Source organism: Canis lupus, chromosome 2 (genome assembly GCF_048164855.1).
Source record: "Canis lupus baileyi chromosome 2, mCanLup2.hap1, whole genome shotgun sequence".
Taxonomy (NCBI): domain Eukaryota; kingdom Metazoa; phylum Chordata; class Mammalia; order Carnivora; family Canidae; genus Canis; species Canis lupus.
This window is the reverse complement of record NC_132839.1, coordinates 33,786,402-33,809,203: the sequence shown is the minus strand read 5'-3', so window position 1 is coordinate 33,809,203 and position 22,802 is coordinate 33,786,402. Positions and strand designations below refer to the sequence as shown.

Sequence of the window (22,802 nt, the reverse complement as noted above, 5' to 3'; positions counted from 1 at the left end):
TCATGCTGAGTGGAAAAAAAGCCAATCTCACAAGGACATATACTACATTATTTCATTACAAAGCATTGATGAAATAGCCTAATTATAAAGAAGGAGAACAAATTATAGTTGCCAGGCCTTAGGGATGATGGGGAAGGGGATGAGTGACTATACAGAGCTATCACAGGGAGTGTGTGTGATGGTAGTTCACGTATCTTTATTGCAGTGGTGGTTACACAAGACTATACATACAAAGTTGCACATAACCATACATGCAAACACACACAAACACATACACAGGAGTGTATGTATAATCCTTGAAATCTGAATATGCTCAAAGGATCGTACCAATGTTAACTACTTGGTCTTGATATTATTAAATTGTAGTTGTATAACATGTTTATATTTAGGGAGACTGGGGAAGTATGACAAGACTTCCTTGTACATTTCTTTACAACCCCCTGTGAATCAGAAATTATTTCAAAATAACAAAGAAGGTTTTTAACAGATAATGTAGCCAGTACATTATAATACAGAGCAGTAGAGGAGCAGAGGTGCCTATCCTAAGAGGCACCAGTTCACCTGACTGACTTATAAATAGTCTGAGGGTGGAGGGAAGAATTAAGATGACAGAGGAGTAGGGCACCCTAAGTTCATCTGGTCCCTGGAATCCAGCTAGTTATCAAATCATTCTGAATATCTATGAAATCAGAGATCTGAGAAAAATGTTGCAATTCTACAAATAGAAAAGCAACCACTTTTTGGAAGGTAGGAGGAACAAAGATTTGAATCTGGGGTGATATATCTGAAGACACAGTGAAGGGAAGGGAGGCTGCTTAAGGAGTCTCCCGCAAAGTATTTTAAGCAGCAGAGCACAAAATCAGAAGTTTTAGAAGTCTGTTATAGTGGGGGACATCCCTGGCTTAGAAGTGCTCAGCTGGCGAAGTGGGGTGGAATCTCAGGTGGGAAAGCATGGTCTCAGGATCCCTGGGATCACAAAAAGAACAGGGGCACCTGACTGCAGCAAAGTTCCGGCATAAAAAAGGGAGAAGCCAGCTGAGTATGGTGAGTCTAGGTGCCGGCTTTCTGCTCTGTGTTGCCATAAACTGCAAACTGCTGTGAGATCGTGTGACTGTGTTCCTGGCAGAGGTCCAGTAAAAGTCAGAAGACTGGCAAGACCCCCCACCTTCCTCCTCCAGGAGGAACAGCTCAGGATCTATGAGGAGTTTTGAAATTCAGTCCCATGCCTGAGATAAAAACACTTAATCACAGACTGGGTGCATACAGAGTTCAGGTGGAAACCACAGAGATAAGAGTAACTGACTACTTTTCTGTCGAGGCTCACTGAAGAGTAAGGGGCATGAACTTTCACCTCTGCAGCTAGAAAGTGGGGTGCTGCCATAGTCATCCTGGCCCATGGTGCTGAAAGCCTTCAGAGAGCAAAACAGCATCACATAGTGGAATCCAGAGCTGCTTACACTGAGCCTGCCCTCCTTTCATCAAGATAAAAAGCTCTGCACAGCAAAGGAAACAGTTGGGAAATCTGAAAAGGCAATCTATGGAATGGGAGAAGATATTTGCAAATGACTAATTAGATGAAGGGCTAGTATTCAAAATCTATAAAGAACTTTTCAAACTCAACACCAAAAAAAAAAAAAAACAACAACAAACAAATAATCCATCAAGAAATAGGCAGAAGACACGAACAGACATTTCTCCAAGAAGACATATAAATGACCAACAGAGGGATGCCTGAGTGGATCAGTCAATTAAGCATCTGCCTTTGGCTCACATCATGATCCCAGTGTCCTGGGATTGAGCCCTGTGTTGGGCTTCCTGTTCAATAGGGAGTCTACTTCTTCCTGTGCCTCCCTGTTTCTGCTCACTCTTTCTCAAAGAATTCTTGCTCTCTTGCTCTCTCAAATAAATAAAATCTTTTTTAAAAAATGGCCAACAGACACATGAAAAAATGCTCAATGTCACTCAGCATCAGGGTAATCCAAATCAAAACCACCATGAGATACCACCTCACATAAGTCAGAATGGCTAAAATTAACAACTCCAAAAACAACAGATGTTGGCAAGGATGCAGAGAAAGGGGAACTCCTTTACACTATTGGTGGGAATGCAAACCGGTGCAGCCACTCTGGAAAACAGTGTGGAGCTTCCTCAAAAAGTTAAAAATAGAGCTACCCTATGACCCAGCAATTGTAGTACTACAAGTTTATCCAAAGGATACAAACATAATGATTCAAAGGGGCACCTGCACCACAGTGTTTGCAGCAGCAATGTTCACAATGGCCAAAATACAGAAAGAGTCCAGATTTCCATCGACAGATAAATGGAGAAAGAAGAAGTCATGTGTGTGTATGTATGTATGTGTGTACATACATACACACACATACATACAGTGGAATATTACCCAGCCATCAAAAAGAATGAAATCTTGCCTTTTGCAATGATGTGGATGGAACTAGAAGGAATTATGCTAAGCAAAACAAGACAGTCAGAGAAAGACAAGTATCAGATGTGGAATTTAAGAAACAAAACAGATGAACATAGTGGAAGGAGTGGAAAAATAAAATTACATTAAATCAGAGAGGGAGATAAACCACAAAAGACTCTTAACTATAGGGAACAAACTGAGGGTTGCTAGAGGGGAGATTGGTGGGGCATGGGGTAACTGGGTGATGGGCATTAAGGAGGGCATGTGATGCATGTTCTATGTGGCCTCTTAAGCGAAAGGAACCCTGCTCCTGGGCTCTCCCAGATTCTCTGATAAGGCTTTTCCCACTGCTGGTCATGGTAATAAACCACAGCCCAGACAGGGCATAGCTGCCTCTGAATCTGTGAGTCTTTCTAGAAGATCACAGTGTATAGGTGTTCAAAGAAATCCAGAAACACAATATTGATTGAGAGGTAAAAAGGAAAATAATGTAGAGAATAGAGTTATGCTGAAATTAAAAAGACATAAGAGATCTAACAACTAAATCAATGATTGGATCTTGGAATTTTAGGCTCAACTTACTGGGGCAAACATTTCTCATCAGGTAGACTAGACAACCATGGAAAGAAAATCTTCTGGAATTTCCTGGCCACTTCTGCAGGCCATTTCCTTGACAACTCCAAGGCATTTCCCATACTTATCCTACACTCATGAAGAAGTACATCTTCAGAATCACATCCTCTACGGACCTTCCAAGCTCAACTTACTGGAGCCAAGATTCCTATGAACATGTTGCTGTACACCTGGCTTAATGATTAAATTAACAATGGACCAGCCCACCCAGGCAGTGTCTGTACTTTGTTGCATGCTATTAAAGGTAGAGCCGCACTTAGTTTCCCAGAAACATGAAATTTAGAAGATATGAAATCACTTGTGAAAAGGTTCATTAGCTGAGTTGATACACATCACAAATAATAATTCCTCCCCCCATATAGCCCAAGGTCTATTCATTCCCTATAATACACACAATCCTATGAAGCAAATAGGGGGCATTTTAATGTGCATCTCAGAGAGGTTCAACACTTACCCACCCCCTCAGCATCACACTTCAAGTGAACGGCAGAGTGAGGGTGAGAAAATCATGTACATATACAGTTTTCTCAGGTAAACTTTTGCAGGGGCCCACTAAAACTCATCTTGCATGTGTCAGTTGCCAAGATTCAGCAAATATTCCAGTAAGATCAATATTCTACCTAGAATGATGGAATTCTTCCTTTTTAGGAAAGATGCCATTACAGTTTGATTAAAAGCAGAACTGAGCCCATCTGGAGCACCCACATGTTGAAAGATACTTACCTGTGAGCCCAGATAAGTCTTAGAGAGCTGGCATGAAAGTTACCTCAAATATAATCAGCATGTAGACCCCAGCAAGGATGACCACAGCAATAGTCACTTGTGTTTCTATGTTTGCACGGAGGTAATGATGAGCCATCAAAAGAGGAACTGTCTGTGTCTGCTGGAGGGAGGCTCGAATGCTGATAGAAACAGTATCTCTGCAGAATGAAGCAAAGATATCACCACTGGTAAGGGAAACCAATCTCTATGTCAACAATTAATGCTTGCTTCCTTGGTGTCCTTTCCAACACAAGTCATCCAGAGTTCAAACTGACTCCAAAGTGATCTAACCCAAAGTCTAGCAGACGAGGAGTTCTAAGTGCATATGAGCAGTTGAGATGCAGACACAGCCTCCCTGTGGCCAGGTCCATCTGATGTGGGCCCCTCAGCCCTCATCTGGCAGGTGCCACTCCAACAATTAACAGGGAGCAAGGACTTTCATACTGGTTCTAGCCATTTAATTTTCTCTCTCCTCATCACACACTGACTGCTTTGCCTGCTAAAAATAGCAAATACAACCATTCTCACATGATGGAGATTCAAAAAAGGCCATATTCAACCTGAGAACATGTAGACAGGTTGTCATAGATATTTGGGAAAAGTACCTGGAACAAGAAACATCCAAGTAATCAACAGTATGTGGCATGGTGAAACTAAAGCACTTTTCTAAAAATTTAGTCAGTAACTATTCCGAGCTGAACTGTGTCCCTACAAAATATAGATGTTGACACCCTAACCCTCAATACTTCATAATGTGACTATATTTGGAGACAGAGTCTTTACAGAGATGATTAAGCTAAAATGAGGTCACTAGTGTGACTGGTGTCCTTATAAGAAGGGATTGGGACACACACACACACACACACACACACACACACACACACAAAAGTCCACGTGAAAACATAGGGACAAGAAGCCAAGGAGAGAGTACTCTGAAGAGACAAACCTTCCAGAACCCTTGAGGAAATAAACTTTTACTGTTTAAGTCATGCAGTCAGTGGTATTTGTTATAGCAGGCTTAGAAAACTCAATATGGAGTGGCATTGAAGAAAAAGAGAAAGAATCCTAAAATTTCCTAGAATTCCCCATTTTAGAGCTTCATAATATTAATGAAATTAAAACATCAACTATAAAATACCATTTGCTTCAGAATGGACCCTGTAATCAATCCTCATTTTCTGACACTTGTGGTTAATGATGCCCTACTACATTCTTCATGTTCATAGACTGTACAGTTGGAGCATCCCATCCAGACTGCAAAGCTGATCTGCCTATTTGTGCCAGAAGTTGGAGTCCCATGAGCCAAACTTTGTAAGTGAGAATGTTCCAAAAGACCTCCCACAAGATCTTTGATCACTTCAGACCCACCTGCTCAGCATCTCAAAGGTCCTGCTCACCACCAAGTGCTCACTTCTTCTTGGATTTAAAAATACTGTCCAATTCTGAGTGACCTGTAAAAATTGAAATGTAATATCAAAGTAAGGCTTTGAACCTGAACCATCACCCAGGATTCAGCACTATTCAGTGCAGGTGTTAGTTTAGAAGAAGAAAAGAAGAAAAAGAGGAACAGCAAGGACTTTTTATACAGCTCCCACATCCCTGACACTAGAGCATATACAAGCTGTGTGGGACTGGCAATTTCCACAATGTAGATGGCTTCAAGGAAAAAAAAAAGAATACAGAGTACAAAAACAGAATTAGTGTAAAAGGCACAAAGGTATAGAAGTAAATATGATTTATTAGGAGAAAAAAAATCACTGCACTTTATGAGAGACTTGGGATCTTCTGAGCCTTCTGAGGCAACTCACAAGAAGTGCTTGCTTAGAACTGCTTCCTGCTTGCAAGCTGGAAGAAGAAAGCTCTCCATACCCATACCCATGTCACAGGACCCCATGGGAGGTAGGACCCAAGGATGAAGCTTCCTTTGCTGCAGGCAAATCTACCCCACATATTCTTGTTCTAAGCAGGATAATGGAGAAATCAGTGGAGGGGGGCCAGATGTGAGCAGAAAGCGAAGGCCTGGCTTAAGTAGCCAAGGGACCAAGGAAACTTTAATGGAGGACTGGAGCTTTGCTGCCCACTAATCATAAAGCAAATGAAAATAGGAACTCTGAAATTGATCAAGGCATGAATGTGTGCATTAGAGCAGAATAGCTCAATACCACCTCTTGGGCAGCACCTATGTCTGCAGGCTGCAAAAGGTCACATCTTCCTCCACACCAGACCCACAGACAGAGCAGACAGATGTGTGCCCACCTCTCCTTTACCAAGAAATCCTTGCCAGCCAACTGTGCACTGCACACAAGGAGGCCAAGTTTACATCCTAAGACCACAGCCAAGGCAACTGGTTAGAACACTGGTGCGGCACAGACTATCACCCATGAAACCGCAGCCTCATTCATATTGAGGCCTTTGCTCTGTGGACCCTGCTCTGCAAGGCAGGAAAATGTGAGAGGTGCACCATTTTGGATGACACAGCATTGTGCACCAGTAAGGGTTCCTTTTATTGATTATAAGAGGGAAAACCCTTGAACTTCATACACAAGTCACTATGATAATCCTGGGGAGTCATCAAGCCCAGGACTTGGGGGACAGGTCAGGATGCACAGAGGACTGTCAGACCTTGTCTGGACTCTGGGCCATGGTGACAACACCACTGCTGCCTCTCCTTGCCTTGGAAGGATGGGAGAAAAAGGTTTTTGTCTAGAAGATGCTAAGCACAAGAGTCTACCACTTTAGAAGCAGAAGCTTTGGGAAACTATGCAAGTCTGAGCCAAGTGTCCCCAAGCCCAAAGGAACTGTGCTGTTGAAATATCTTCTGTACCATAGGAAAGCCCAGGTTTAATTGTGCTTTAACAACAGAACCACTTTCAAATATATAATATTTCCCTGAATTGTCCAGTAAAATAATCTGAATTTAAAAACTTACAAGCTTGATTTTACTACAATGGTAAGAGTTGTCTTAGACAAAAGGAGAAAAGAAAATTTCAAAGACAAAGCAAAAGATAGGGCTTGCCTAATAATAGTGCCATTCCCTTATGGCTTCCCATCAAATCTACTCAAAAGGAAACTCGATTTATAAAGAGATTAAATGAGTTTTTACGATTGCTTTCAAATAACTTATAAGTATAACCTGCTGTGGCCGCCGCCGCCTGGAGCCTGGAACATCAGCCTGGGTCACTTCCACCACGACATGTTCTTCTCTGCTGGTGTAACTTGGGCCACCAGCCACCAGCGCCCCTGCCAGGTCCACCTGGAGCAGTGTGGAGTCCATGTGGCTGGTGAGGTTTGAAGCTGAGGCAAAGTCAAGGTGAACCACAAAGCAAGGAAGTCCTGAGGCCTGAAGTCCCCCCACCATCCACCCAGTGAGTACCCTCCTCAGAAAATGCACACAGAAATACATATCCAGGCTGTTTCCTCCTACTGTACTGCAGCCCTTGGCCACTCCGTATCTCTTTAGCACCTCACTCCTGACATGCAGTTGGTTTTGCAACATCTGATCCTGTGTGTTTCAAATTATCTGTTTAAACCTCAAAGTGTTGTCTCCCCATCCTGCCATTATCTCTGCTTCCACTTTTTGCAGGCAGCATCAAACTGCTTAAGCTCCTAGACCCACAGTGAGCTAGAAGACAAGATGGTTGCATAAATGAAGAGACACACTGATCCACATCCATGCCCAAATCCTTAGGTTCCAGGTCTCTATTTTTAGAATGAGAAATCACAAAGAGAGTTGAAAGTAAGAATTCTGAAGTCAGCTAAATAAGTGACACACACTGCAGTGAAGAGAGAAATTTCTTCAAAATGTCTTAAGGGCTCTTGATCAGGGAAAAATTATCAGGTAAAGAGGCTTTTCTCCTACAGAATATAATTCTCTTGATACTTTCCCCACTGTAGGCCTCCCCTTAGCTCCTACATCCTGCATTTGGGTGTTACACAAACATAGGAGCCTATGTTATTCAGCCCGTTTCTTGCTGCTCTGGGCCAGCTCCTTTCTCTGCTGCAAGGTTCTGGGGTTATGACAGGGATTCTAACAGTGACTAGCCTAGTCATTTTGATCCAGAAGAGAAAATTGTTGTAGGTGGAAAAATGAATCTCAAAATAATTTATGCTTTATATGAGATCTCAAAAGACTTAGCAGGAGCTCACTGATCGTAGGAGGATTCTGTAGCCAATTCCCTTAATCTGCCTTAAAACCCTAGAAGAGGGACACGTGGGTGGCTCTGCAGTTTAGCACCTGCCTTTGGCCCAGGGCGTGATCCGGGAGTCCTCAGATGGAGTCCCAAGTCAGGCTTCCTGCATGGAGCCTGCTTCTCTCTCTGCCTGTGTCTCTGCCTGTGTATCTCATGAATAAACAAATAAAATCTTTAAAAAAAAAAAAACCCTAGAAGAAACAGGTGGTTTATAAAACAGACTAAGGGAAAAGGCAGAACTTCACTGTTGCCAAAATGTACACAAGATTAGCTTTGACTGTCAAGGGCCAATGAATGGTTAATGCTTTTTTTCATTATCTATTTCCTCCAGCACAATGTACTGGTTTAAATTGTACAAATAAAACATCCTGGTAAAGAAAGTGCATTATCAGCCCTGTTGTCCATCATGAGAGCCCAGAATGAGCAACCATCCCCAACACTTGGTTGGAAAGCCTCTCCACACACCTATGCTGCTACTTGGGTTCCATCAAGGACAAATGGAAAACGGAAGTCACACATTAGGCAGGATGTATTAAGAAAAGGCGCAAAGAGACACTGCTGTTTCTGCCAAAATTACTCCTGTCCTGGTCTTTCCCCTGGGCGAATACAAACTACAGGGTAGAGAGAATTTCAATTCAGAAAGGATTCTAGAGACCTTGTAGAAACCCAAAAGACAGAACAGCACCACCTTGAGGCCAACATTGGAAAAGCAGTGGCTTCACCCTTAGATTTAACGAATGTTGTTGGAGCGTCTACTGGGTTCCAAGAAATGAATGAATAAAATAAGACCTTTGTCCTGAGGGTCAGGGGGTATCTCATACTCTGTTGTGGAGACAATCATGTAACAAAGCACCCTATGATTAACCAACTAAATGGAATGCACACAAAATCATATAGACACAGGACAACAGGTACTTCTACCCTTCCTTTTCTCTTTCTAGATGCCTACCATGCACTTAGGATTCAAAGCCTACTGGGATGCTATGGTGTCAACTGTGACTTCCAGATCCCTGAAAACCGGAGCCTCTAACTGAGCCTCACCCCTGCAGGCAGCTTCAATCCTTGCTTTCCAGCCATGTTGAACTGTCTGCCATGCTCATAACACATAGTCCTCTGCCTTTGCCTCAAATGCCTTCCCCAAACCTGAAGAACTTCTACCATCTTTTGAGTTCTCACTCACGCTTTCCTCTCCTTATATCTTTCCTTGTCATCCACAACTCCAGTAGATCCTCTGGCTTCCTCCAGTGTTCCTCTGTAGATTGGGCTTACGCCATACTGCAGTTGTTTTAAATTTTTCTCCCCAACTGGTCTCACTCCTCAAGAAGAGTAACTGCATCTTATTCATTTCTCTACTTCTCTAGAAACTAATGTAGTTCTGTCCCTATTAGATGCCCCAACGAATACTTGTTCCATCAATAATATTTGTTTGCAGCATCATCCTTGAAGCTTAATCCTCCAAACCTAGACCAGAGTCTCTGCCAGATCCAGGAGCATGGAGAAGCCAGAAAGAAATTGCCTCCTTTCTCTAGTTCCTGCCTTTACCACTACCCAAATCAAAGCCATATTTCAAGAGCTAATTGAGATGCCTTCCATAAACCTTCTTCTCACTCTGTGAGCCCCCTAAACATCCCTCGTCTGAGTTCCTGGTTAATCATCTTCCTGTTGTACTTCTAATGAGTATAACCATTGACTCTGCTCTGGTTGTCCCAGTGCGGGCAGCTGTCTTGGCAGCCTGTGTGTGGTGGGGAGAAAAACACATGACCAAAACACTTCTAAACAGCAGGCAATGTGCTGCTACTGGACACTGGACATGGAACAAATTCACAAGAGCCTGAAAATGGGCCTTCATTTCTATCTAAACTGTAGAGTTCTCTAGGACTTACCCTCCAGTTTGCTACAGAGCCAATCAAATGCCAAGTTCGGTCAACACTGGTCAGGACCCCCTCCTTAACCAAACTTGAGTCATCTGAGTCCTCTTCTTGATTAAGCCTTAACCTTGGCCTGAGGAGCCCAGTTTACAAAGAATACCTTCACTCATTTTTTTTTTTCAGAATCCCTTCACTCTTGATGCCCAACCATGTTCCCTTGGTAACTTTCCATCCTCACCCTCACCCTTACCCTTCTGTAGATTCCCAGTTTACCCTGTTGTATTTGGAGTTAAATCTTTCCCATATTGCAATAGTCTTGAATAAAGCTTTCTTTACCTGTTTATGTGATACAATTTTTCTTTGACACAACTTTTGTTAGTTGAATGGAGGTAAGAAAGTGGAGTTTCTTTAGACTCACCTTCTTGATAAAAATGGGAACAATGTCATTTGATAAAGTATAAAACTTTTAAGATTGATAAATTCATCAAAAAATAACCCTCCTAGTGCTAATGTATTTTCTCCAGCATTTGGGACCAAATGGATGAATGATTGCCCTTAATTTCTAGAGTGATGCTGGCAGATGGAATTCTCTGTGATGATAGAAATGTTTTATATCCATGTTGTCTGATATGGTAGCCACTAATCACATAGGGCTATTAAGCACTTGAAATGTGGTTGGTGTGAATGAGGAAGTGAAACTTTAATGTTACTCACTTCATTAACATGAATTTAAATTTAAAGAGCCACATGTGACTAGTGACTATCATTGGACAACATAATTATGAGGTAGTATAAGGAGCTTAGGATGTAAGAGAAGAACAGGAGACAAAATCCTATAACATGTATAGTGTTTTCTTTGTGTACTTTGAAAGCCCAGGGCTACTATGAAGGGTGTGATGGAAAATGGACCATATGTCAAGAAACAAAGGGAAAAGAAGGGAAGGAAGGGAAGAAGAAGGGGGGAGGGCGGGAAGGGAGGAAGGCCAGTGAGCAAGCCTAATTAACTTGCTTATATATAATCTGGCTTGCTGACCATTATTCATCTGTCTAATGACCTAGGAGCCTTGGACAGGTGTCCCCCATAATAAGCACAGAGAACAATTCAGGGAAAAAGAACATCAGGTGCCTGCAATCACAGCCACTTCCTGTTTCACGAAGTTGCTAAAATAAGCCCTGAAATTACTGAGGTGACAAAGCCCTACTGTCTGTTACAAATAAAACATCATGGGGGAAATGACAGCTTTGTTATTCTCCAACTAAAGGATAGAAAGGATTTCTCCAAAAGCACTTGCCACCAAAACACACCCCTGGGGTCTGGCCAGAAGTTAAGAAGGAAAAACAGTGGGGCTCTTCATTCATGAGGTCAACAAAGAGAAGACCACTACTTGCTTTTCAAAACCAGGCCTGAATCACTTTCTGCCTCAGACCTGCACAATAACACCCCTTTGCTGAGAATCGCCTTCAAAGGTCCAAACTCTGTACACAGACTAGCCTCCCCTGACTCTGCCCCCACCTTTTGCAGATACCAGCAGCAGTTGGCTCTCTGTGGGCATCTGACGGGGACCTCTGACCTCTGATCTCTCCTTTCACAAACACTCACAGCAAGTTCTCAGCCTAGGGTCCTGGGAGAGGGTCTGTGAGCTTTCAGAAATGTAGTCTGTTTGGAAAATCTATTGAGAACAATGTACATCTTCTAAAGACCCCCGTGGGAAGCTTAAATCAGTCTTTATAAAGATTAATCATTGACAGAGTCTCTCTTTGGCCAAACTTTAGTCACGCTCCTTTGAACTTTCTTCTCTAAGACTAAGCTCTGACTTTTGGGGCTTCGGTACTCCTCTCTACACGGTCAGTTTTATAGGAATCCTGCTAGGTTGATTTAGTCAGAATCTCCATTTTTCATATCTAATCACATTCAATATTTGATCAGGTTCCTCATGCTCCTCCATTCCCTCGGGATGCTGTTCACTCTGGCCTGCCTTCCACAAGAATCCTGTGAGGTCAGTTTGGCCAGAATTTCTTATGACCCATGACATTTCCTCTTCATAGTTTTTCATCCTCTGCCTCCTACCCTGCTCCTTGGCTTTAAAGTACCACTTTTCAAGCTCAATCTTTCCCCATTGCAAGACCTCACTGCAGTAGTCTCTACAAGTATCACTAAGGTCCTAAATAAAATGTGACTTGCCATCTTTAACAAGAGTCATTGAACACTTTTTTTCTTTAACAGATCCACAGACATACAAGAACCACTCTGTAGCATTCCTATCATTTCACACAGCTCTCTCCGTCTCTTGTACTTCTCTCTCTCTCTTCATCCAAATATGCACATTGCTCAGGAAACAAGAGCAAGAACTCCCCAGTTACTCTTGCTGCTAAGTAAAACCATTTGCCTGACAGCCATTAGGATGGGCTTGGGCTCATTCAAGTCCCAGGAAAGAGTTGGGCTGCTCTAGAAGGAAGACCATGTACAGTGTTGTGTAGTAAAAGTGACATAGCACAGTTCTAAGTGGGATAAATAAGACTCTTATTTGTTATCATCTGATTTTACCCCATTATTATTCTTACTTGTTATGTTTACTTAGGATTTCTGCTGACTGATAAGGTTTATACAGGAGTTGCCACAGTACAGTAATCACTCAGCAACCCGCAAATATTTTGACCTCCCTGTCTGGTTCTCAATGAAGACTGTTTCTGGATAAGATCCCTCCAAGTCCTGGGGTCAGCCTAGTCAGCAGCTTTTGATCATTTGCAGTGAGGTCACATGAAAGGAAGGCAGGATCCGTTTTCTAGGGGATCACACCACTCCTACTCTAGGCTAGACAGATGTTAAGTTAATGACTTATCCTGTCAAGAATGAGGTTGCATCAGAAACATTTAACTTGAAATCTAGAGTGAGACAGGTGACTGGGGAGAAATAGGGCCAAGTGTTTGCTTCTCTAAGACAGGTGTTCCTACCATACACAGAAGCAGGCAAAATTAAATCAGAAAGTTTTGGGGACACCTGGGTGGCTCAGCAGTTGAGCATCTGTCTTTTGTTCAGGGCATGATCCCAGAGTCCTGGAATCAAGTCCTGTGTTGGGCTTCCTGCAAGGAACCTCTTTCTCCCTCTACCTGTGTATCTCTCTCTCTCTCTCTCTCTCTCTCTCTAATGAATAAATTAATAAAATCTTTAAAAAAATCAGAAAATTTTTTACCTGTTCAAGGTCAAGTATGGGTTACTGTGACAGTAGCAAGGCTCGAGCAGCCACATGATTGGGGTGTTTACATTTTCTTATATGAGCTTTTGCTCCACAACCCTAGCACGTACCCACAAAGAAGATGGAGAAATTAGGAGACTCATGAAACAGCCTTAATTTCCTGGGGAAGTGCATCAAATCTGGTACTCTAAGGGCACAGCAGCTTCCCCTTGTGGGAAGTAGGAAGAGTGCACGGCCTGGCAGACAGCAGGAAAGAAGCCAAGCAATTCCAAGTGTCTGGGATGCTACAGGCTACCATGGCAACCACATACTGCAACATAGCTGACCTCTGACTAGATTTACACAGACTCTCAACTAAAGCCCACAGTGCTATGGATTGAATGCTTATCTCCACCACAAGATCATATGTTGAAGCCCTGCCCACCATTGTGGCTGTATCTGGAGATGGTGCCTCTAAGGAAGTAACTGAGGTTAAATGAAGTCAGGGTGGGACTCTGATCTGAGAGGATTGTGACCTTATAAGAACAGCCACCAGAGAATGTACTCTTTCCCCACATACACACACGGCATGGCAATGGCAAGAAAGGCAGTCATCTGCAAGCCAGAAAGAGACCTCCACCAGGAATCAAGTTGGCCAGCACCTTGACTCTGGATGTCCAGCCTCCAGCACTGTGAGTGTAAGTGTCTGCTACCCCAAGACTGTGGCATTTCCTCATGGCAGTTCAAGTTGACTAATACACTCAATATCTACTATCCTACAACACATCCAGGTTCTAGTGACAAACTATGAGGCCTACAAAAAGGCAAGAGAAAACACAGTATGAAGAAACCAATAATCATCATGCCCAGATGACACAGCCAAGAGAAAGAAGCAATGAACTTAAAAACAGGTCAGTAGAAACCACCTAAACTGAAATGCAAAAGGAAGTGGGGACAGAGTATAAACCAGAGTATGCAAGAGCCCAGGCGAGTCAGGCCCTAACTAGAATGTGCCACTTGGCTGTCATCACCACCAACCCACCCATTATAGTCTTACTGGTGCTCCCCTCTCCTTCTGCACTGGCCCATCTTTCATCAAATGCCCTGAAGGAACAAAATATGCACAGGTGGAGTGGTGATCACCTATGCTGCGACCTTTAGCAACAGCTAAAATAGTTCTGTGGTGTCTCTTTGTAAACTATCCATCTCAGTATAGACTGGATACAGTAGCTTTGCAGTGGTGACACAGCCAACAATTGCCAGAACTTTCCTTGATCTGGATACAGGCTGAATAAAATCTGTAACAATCAGAAACATTTAATGATAGATTTGTGGCAGGATAACAATAGGATTTAAATAATTTTGACAAAAGTTGAAAATATGGTTATGATAATGGCATTGACTGATGTATCCAACATTCACCAGCTCACTCTAAATATCTTTTCTTAGATATTAAGAGATAAAATTATGATTCAGTATACTATTCTCCACTACAATGGATCTTAATTTTTGATATTTGCTTATTTACCACTTAGCCACAAAATTAAATCATCAGAGAGAGGTAAACATGACTTTTCCATACTGGAGAAAAGGGGAAACAACCCATGTGATGGTTAAAGTATGTGTTTATGGAATTTGCAGAGCACGTTATACCTTACCAGAAAGACACTGAAGTGATTTTAAGATAGGTTGGTTATAGACATTCAAAACAAATTTCTCAAATCACCAAAACTTTAAATCCCAGAAGAAGGGTGAAGACTAGACACAGAGCTCAGGTCAATCCTCAGGAACTCAGGAAAGCCCTGGCCCATGCTGACTTTCTTTTTGGAAATCCCAGTGCACCCACCTACCAGGCCCTGCTAAGCAGCCAAAGCTTTAGAACCACACAATTGTGTGAATAGGAAGTAGAGAGGCAAACTGGCAGCTAAAAAAGTAAAAACATGAAGTTTTCAAAGTTCAATGTGTTTGTTCCTTATTTCAAGCATAATTTCTCTGGGTCACTGCTTCCCCCCCTTTGTGGGTTTTTAAAGGGTTGCAGATATTCAATTAAATTCAGCCAATATTGACTTCATGAACTACCCTCACTGCTCAAGATGCAATATTGTTCTCTATATGTTACACTGAGGAGACTCTTCTCATGCACAAAACTGCACACATACAAAGAGTCCTGATACTCATGCCCACATATGCAGATAATGAAAACCAACTATTCACAGCCACACGTGATCATATGTAGTTTCCAGTCATGCAGGGTTCAGCATGGCCATAACCATAGGCTGCCTGCATAGAAGAGGCACAACCAACACGTCCTGAAGTTCACATAGCACAGTCATGAAAACACCATTCACATACTCCATCCTTGTTCACAATCTCATGTGTTATCACAGCAGCATGCATCAGCCACCCACTGGAGTCTCCCAACAATGATGCAAAGTGTCTTATGCCAATGCTGAAAATTGGTACATACCCAGAAATAAGACCCCAAACACAGATGCAACTTCTAAATGATCACAGACCACAAATGCCCCACATGTCCCACACAGGCATGCAGACACACAAACACACAGCAGGCACAGAGGACTTCACATCCACATGTGCACACACAGACACACACAGTCAGGCATGTGCATACATGTGTACACACAGAGATATGCACACTTGAGCACAAAGAATCTCACACTCGGGGGATCCCTGGGTGGCTCAGCAGTTCAGCGCCTGCCTTTATAGCCCAGAGCGTGATCCTGGAGTCCTGGGATCGAGTCCCACGTCGGGCTCCCTGCAAGGAGCCTGCTTCTCCCTCTGCCTGTGTTTCTGCCTCCCTCTCTCTCTCTCTCTCTCTCTCTCTCTCTCTACGTCTATCATGAATAAGTAAATAAAATCTTAAAAAAAAAAAAAAGAATCTCACACTCATTCATTTGGCATAATATTCTGAGCTCCCACAATGTGATTCTAGCTCGGGCCACATTAGAATACACCCTACACAAATGCCGGCAGTAAGACACATTCTTGGGGCCACTCATGATATTGGACATGTCCCAACACAAATAAAGACAATTTATTGCATGGTTGAAAACAGAATTGGTAAGCTGCTTTCAGGTGGAAAGTTAGACCCAACGGATGAAGCTAACTGCCTTCTACATATCAAAGTCAGGTCCCCAGGGCTTCTGTTTTATCACAGCAGAGGACCATTGCTAAGGAGAGGCCTCCGTCACCAACCTCAGCCCACAATCCCACATCCCCTCAGCATCTCCTCCAAAGAAAGGCGTGAGCCCTATATGTTAGATGCCTTGCTACGCAGCCCAAGGCACCCAGGAGCTCTGCTGACCCATCAGCAGAGCTCTGTGATACTCACAGAGCACACCACCACAAAGACAAACAGGCTTGCAACTTTCAGCCACCGTATGCAGCACCTGTAAGAGAAAAGGTAAGCCCCAAGTCACACGAGAGCAGTCTTATTTGCATGTGCCCAGACTGCCAAACCTCAGACACCTCTCTGAAGCTTTAGGTAATGTCAATCTCAAAGCACATGTTAGGAATTCTTTCCATAATATGGTATGAAGGAAGATACTGCTGACCTCTAAATGTATGGCCTCATGAAAAGCAGCTTGGTGAAGGTTACAAAGGAGAGAAAAAGTAACCTCGAGTGTTTGCACATGTTTCTCACTGGAGATGCTAAAATTCAAATTTGGAGACTCTTTACTAGCTTTTTAAAAGTGGAGTTTCCTGGAAACAAGCCTTATCTGGGTTCTCAGATTAATATTTATCAATTATATTTGCCTAAGTTTTCTGGAAAATAGAAATATGGATTTTATCATCAAATATAGAAACATTGACTAAGATATAATCAAACAGTTCAAAAAAGAAATTGCAGTGCTATGACTTGCTGTACTAGCAGAGTCTTTTAAGAATCTCTTCAGAGATAATGTAACAATCAGGCCATGCTCTTGGCCCCCTCTGAGGTCTCCTGATGGTGTCCTGGCCCACCTTTCTTAACTGTGGCTCTCAGGGCCTACATGAATCTGGGTCTAGCCCACCTTCTGCAGTCTTTCCAGTCCCATCTCTGCTCATATCACCTCCCCAGGCCCACTGGATCCCATGTTCCAATGACACTATCACTGTCCAGCCCTGGGGTGTGCTCTATCACTGGCCACCCCTCAAGAGCCGGCATTAAAGTGTGCTTTGTCACTGTATGTGGAAGGGTACTTGGTCCATAGCCCATGCTTGGAATATGTTTATAGAATACAGAGGTCTATACTGGGATATCTTTTTCAATACCTTTCTGATCTTTTCAAAATGGTAAAGTCTTATTTTGCATTCTTTTATATTTAATTAATTTGATGAATAATCATTTCACACTTTCAAATAATGATTCAACAGCCCCTACTTAAATGGGAGTCAAAGCTGGAGGTATCACAATCCCAGATTTCAAAATATACTACAAAACTATAGTAATCAAAACAGTATGGCAGTATGGTACTGGCACAAAAACAGACACTGGCACAAAACCAGACATGTAGATCAATGGAATAGGATAGAGACTCCAGAAATAAACCCATGTTTACGTGGTCAATTAATCTACAACAAAGGAGGCAAGAATATACAATGGGGCAAAAATCTCTTCCACTTATTGAAGCTGGGAAAACTGGACAGCTACATGCAAAAGAATGAACCTGGACTATTTTCTTTTTTTTGTTTGTTTTCAAGAATTTTTTAAATAATAAATTTATTTTTTATTGGTGCTCAATTTGCCAACATACACAATAACACCCAGTGCTCATCCCGTCAAGTGCCCCCCTCACTGCCCGTCACCCATTCACCCCCACCCCCCACCCTCCTCCCCTTCCACTCCTCCTAGTTCGTTTCCCAGAGTTCGGAGATTTCATGTTCTGTCTCCCTTTCTGATATTTCCTACCCATTTCTTCTGACACTATACACAAAAATACGCTCACAATGGGTTAAAGATCTACATGTGAGACCTGAAGCCCTAAAACTCCTATAAGAGAACATAGGCAGTAAATTCTTTGACATTGGCCATATTAACATTTTTCTAGATATATCTCCTAAGGCAAGTGAAACAGAAGCAAAAATAAACTACTGGGACTACATCAAACTAAAAAGCTTCTGAAAAAAAAAAAAAAAAAGCTTCTGCATAGTGCAGGAAACCATCAACAAAACAAAAGGCAACATACTGAAATGGAAAGGACATTTGCAAATGATACATCTGTTGAAGGTTTTAATAACCAAAATATGAAGAACTTCTATAACTTCTATAACTCAACACACAACACACACACACACACACACAATTTAAAAATGGGCAGAAGACATGAACAGATATTTCTCCAGAGGGGGTGAAGCAAGATGACAGAGGAGTAGGGTACCCAAATCACCTGTCCCCACCAACTTACCTAGAAACTTTCAAATCCTGAAAACCTACGAATTCGACCTGAGATTTGAAGAGAGAACAGCTGGAGCGCTACAGAGAGAAGGGTTTGCGCTTCTAACGAGATAGGAAGGCAGGGAAAAAAAAAAAAAAGAATCACTGGGGGAGGGCCACCCCCTGCGAGGAGCCGGGCTAAGGCCAGGCGGCAAAAGCCTCCCGGGACAGGAAAGCCCAGTCATTCCCGAAGCAGGAACTTTAAAATCCTCCTGGGATTCTTCCCGGACGCAAAGGCGCTTAGCAGGGAGCTCGGGCAGAGCGCAGGAGGGCGGTGGAGCCTCCAGGCTCCCGGAGCCACTAACGAGGCAGCCGCCCGGGGAGAGCGCCCCGCCCCGCGGCCGAGCTCGGCGAAGGGCTGCAGCGCGCCTGGCGGGGCCTCGGGAAGCTCCGGGGGCGGCTCGGGGCGGAGGGGGCTGGTCCCCGCTGCCTTCAGGAGCCGCGCCCGGGAGCGCAATTGCAGCAGCGCAGGCCCCGGAGCCCAGAGCCCCGGGACACAGCCCAGGACCCTGCGCTCCCCCCGGGACAGGCAGGGGCGGGGAGGGCACAGGACAGCGAGGACGGTCCTGCCGCCGGGCGCCCCCGAGCTGCGCAGATCAGCGCCCGCAACCCCCGGGAGCACCCAGGCCAGTGCGACTGGGAGACTGCGGGAGTCACTGCGGGAGCTGACTCCAGGGCTGGAGAGCTGGCCGCGGCCAGTGTTGTTGTTCCTCCTGTGTCACCCTGTGCCTGGGATGGAGCAGGGCTACCAGGGAACAGGGGCCTCACGGGATAAACACCTCTCACTGAGCCGTGCACCTGGCAGGGGGCGGAGCAGGTCCCCCAGGTGCACACACCTGAGAGTCAGCACAGCCGACCCTCCCCCAGAAGTCCAGCTGGAAGGACAGGGGAAAAGCAAGTTCTTGACTGAGCAGCACTGAAAAGCTCCAGGGGAAGTTGAGGGATTTAAAATATATAGAATCAGAGGATCCCCCTTTTGGATGTTGTTGTTGTTGTTGTTGTTGTATGCTTTTTGTTTTTTGGTTTTGTTTTTCATCCCTTTTCCAGTACTTGTTTTTAGCCACTCTGCACTAAGCAAAATGATTACAAAGAACTCACCACAAAAGAAAAAATCAGAAACAGTACTCTCTGCCACAGAGCTACAGAATTTGGATTACAATTCGATGTCAGAAAGCCAATTCAAAAGCACAATTATAAAGCTACTGTTGGCCCTGGAAAAAAAGCATAAAGGATTCAAGAGACTTCATGACTGCAGAATTTAGATCTAACCATCCAAAATTAAAAATCAATCAAATGAGATGCAATCTAAACTAGAGGGCTTTTGAAATAGAAGAATTAGTGAGTGACATAGAAGACAAGTTGATGGCAAGGAAGGAAGCTGAGGAATAAAGAGACAAACAATTAAAAGATCATGAGGATAGGTTAAGGGAAATAAATGACAGCCTCAGAAGGAAAAATCTACATATAATTGGGGTTCCAGAGGGTGCCAAAAGGGACAGAGGACCAGAAAGCATATTTGAACAAATCATAGCTGAGAACTTCCCTAATTTGGGGAGGGAAACAGCCATTCAGATCCACGAGATAGAGAGGTCCCCAGTAAAATCAATAAAAACCATTCAACACCTCAACATTTAATAGCGGAACTTGCAAATTACAAAAATAAAGAGAAAATCCTTAAAGTAGCAAGAAACAAGAGATCCAAGTTATATGGGGAGAAATATTAGATTAACAGCAGATCTATCCACAGAGACCTGGCAGGCCAGAAAGGGCTGGCAGGATATATTCAGGGTCCTAAGTGAGAAGAACATGCTGCCAAGAATACTCTATCCAGCAAGGCTCTCATTCAGAATAGAAGGAGAGATAAGGAGCTTCCAAGATAGGCAGAAACTGAAAGAATATGTGACCACCAAACCAGATCTGCAAGGGAGACTCTGTGAAAGGAAGAGGAAGCCCAAAAAAATAATCCACAAGACAGGGACTGATAGTATTATGATGACACTAAATTCATATCTTGCAATAGTTACTCTCAACATGAATGGGCTAAATGATCCCATCAAAGGACGCAGGGTTTCAGACTGGATAAAAAAGCAAGATCCATCTATTTGCTGTCTATAAGAGACTCATTTTAGACCTAAGGACACTTACAGCCTGAAAATAAAAGATTGCAGAACCATTCACCATTCAAATGGTCCTCAAAAGAAAGCAGGGGTAGCCATCCTCATATGAGATAAATTAAGTTTATCACAAAGACTGTAGTAAGAGATGGAGGGGGACACTATATCATACCAAAAGGATCTATCCAACAAGAGGACCTAAAATCATGAATATTTATGCCCCTAAAGTGGGAGCTGCCAAATATATCAATCAATTAATAACCAAAGTAAAGACATACTTAGATAATACACTAACTGGGAAGCTTCAACACGGCACTTTCTGCAAATGACAGATCAAAGCACAACATCTCCAAAGAAACAAGAGCTTTAAAATGATACACTGGATCAGATGGATTTCACAGACATTTAAGAACTTTACATCCAAACGCAACTGAATACACATTCTTCTCAAGTGCACATGGAACTTTCTCCAGAACAGACCACATACTGGGTCACAAATCGGGACTGAACCAATACCAAAAGATTGGGATTGTCCCCTGCATATTTTCAGACCATATGCTTTGAAACTTGAACTCATGCACAAGAAAAAATTTGGAAGAAACTCAAACATGTGGAGGTTAAAGAACATCCTGCTAAAAGATGAAAGGGTCAACCAGGAAATTAGAGAAGAATTAAAAAGAGTCAAGGAAACTAATGAAAATGAAGATATAACTGTTCAATATCTTGGGGTACAGCAAAAGCAGTCCTGAGATGGAAATACATTGCAACACAAGAATCCCTCAATAAATTGGAAAAAACAAATACACAAGCTAACCTCACACCTAAAGGAACTGGAGAATGAACAGCAAATAAAACCTACACCAAGCAGAAGAAGAGAGTTAAGAAAGATTCGAGCAGAACTCAATGAAACAGAGACCAGAAGAACTGTAGAAGAGATTAACAAAACCAGGAGTTGGTTCTTTGAAAGAATTAGTAAGATAAACCATTAGCCAGCCTTATTAAAAACAAAAGAGAAAAGACTCAAATTAATAAAATCACAAATGAAAAAAGAGAGATCACAACCAATATCAAGGAAATACAAACGATTATAAAAACATATTATGAGCAGCTATATGCCAATAAATTAGGCAATCTAGAAGAAATGGACGCATTTCTAGAAAACCACAAACTACCAAAACTGAAAGAGGAAGAAATACAAAACCTGAACAGGCCAATAACCAGGGAGGAAATTGAAGCAGTCATCAATAACCTCCCAAAACAAAAAGCCCAGGGCCAGATAGCTTCCCAGGGTAATTTTAGCAAACATTTAAAGAAGAACCAAACCTATTCTACTAAAGCTGTTTTGAAAGATAGAAAGAGATGGAGTACTTCCAAACTCGTTCTATGAGGCCAGCATCAACTTAATTCCAAAACCAGACAAAGACCCCACCAAAAAGGAGAATTACAGACCAATATCCCTGATGAACATGGATGCAAAAATTCTCAACAAGATACTAGCCAATAGGATCCAAAGTACATTAAGAAATTTATTCACCATGATCAAGTGGGATTTATCCCCGGGATGCAAGGCTGGTTCAACACTCGTAAAGTAATCAACATGATAAATCACATCAACAAGAGAAAAACCAAGAACCATATGATCCTCTCAATAGATGCAGAGAAAGCAATTGACAAAATGCAGCATCCATTCCTGATCAAAACTCTTCAGAGTATAGGGATAGAGGGAACATTCCTCAGCATCTTAAAAGCCATCTACGAAAAACCCACAGCAAATATCATTCTCAATGTGGGAAACACTGAGAGCCTTTCCCCTAGGATCAGGAACACAACAGGTATGTCCACTCTCACCACTGCTATTCAACATAGTACTAGAAGTCCTAGCCTCAGCAATCAGGAAACGAAAAGAAATAAAAGGCATTCTAATCAGCATGGAAGTCAAACTCTCCCTCTTTGCAGATGACATGATACTGTACTTCGAAAATCCAAAAGACTCCACCCCAAGATTGCTAGAACTCATACTGCAATTTGGCAGTATGGCAGGATACAAAATCAATGCACTAAAATCAGTGGCATTTCTATACACTAACAATGAGACTGAAGAAAGAGAAAATAAGGAGTAAATGCATTTACAATTGCACCCAAAAGCGTAAGATACCTAGGAATAAACCTAACCAAAGAGGTAAAAAGGATCTATCCCCTA

At 42.8% G+C, this 22,802-nt stretch overlaps 1 protein-coding gene across 1 annotated transcript in view; it reads right to left on the bottom strand.

Moving 5' to 3' along the window:
- OCA2 (OCA2 melanosomal transmembrane protein) overlaps nucleotides 1-22,802 on the bottom strand; it is a 440,201-nt gene that overhangs the window by 325,856 nt on the left and 91,543 nt on the right. Inside the window, exons 5-9 of the mRNA XM_072795366.1 lie at nucleotides 16,404-16,461; nucleotides 14,277-14,349; nucleotides 6,954-7,114; nucleotides 5,189-5,271; nucleotides 3,825-3,978 (exon numbers count right to left, since the gene is read on the bottom strand). Of these exons, the coding sequence (XP_072651467.1) occupies nucleotides 3,825-3,978; nucleotides 5,189-5,271; nucleotides 6,954-7,114; nucleotides 14,277-14,349; nucleotides 16,404-16,461 (529 nt within the window). The remainder of the gene's footprint in view (nucleotides 1-3,824; nucleotides 3,979-5,188; nucleotides 5,272-6,953; nucleotides 7,115-14,276; nucleotides 14,350-16,403; nucleotides 16,462-22,802) is intronic.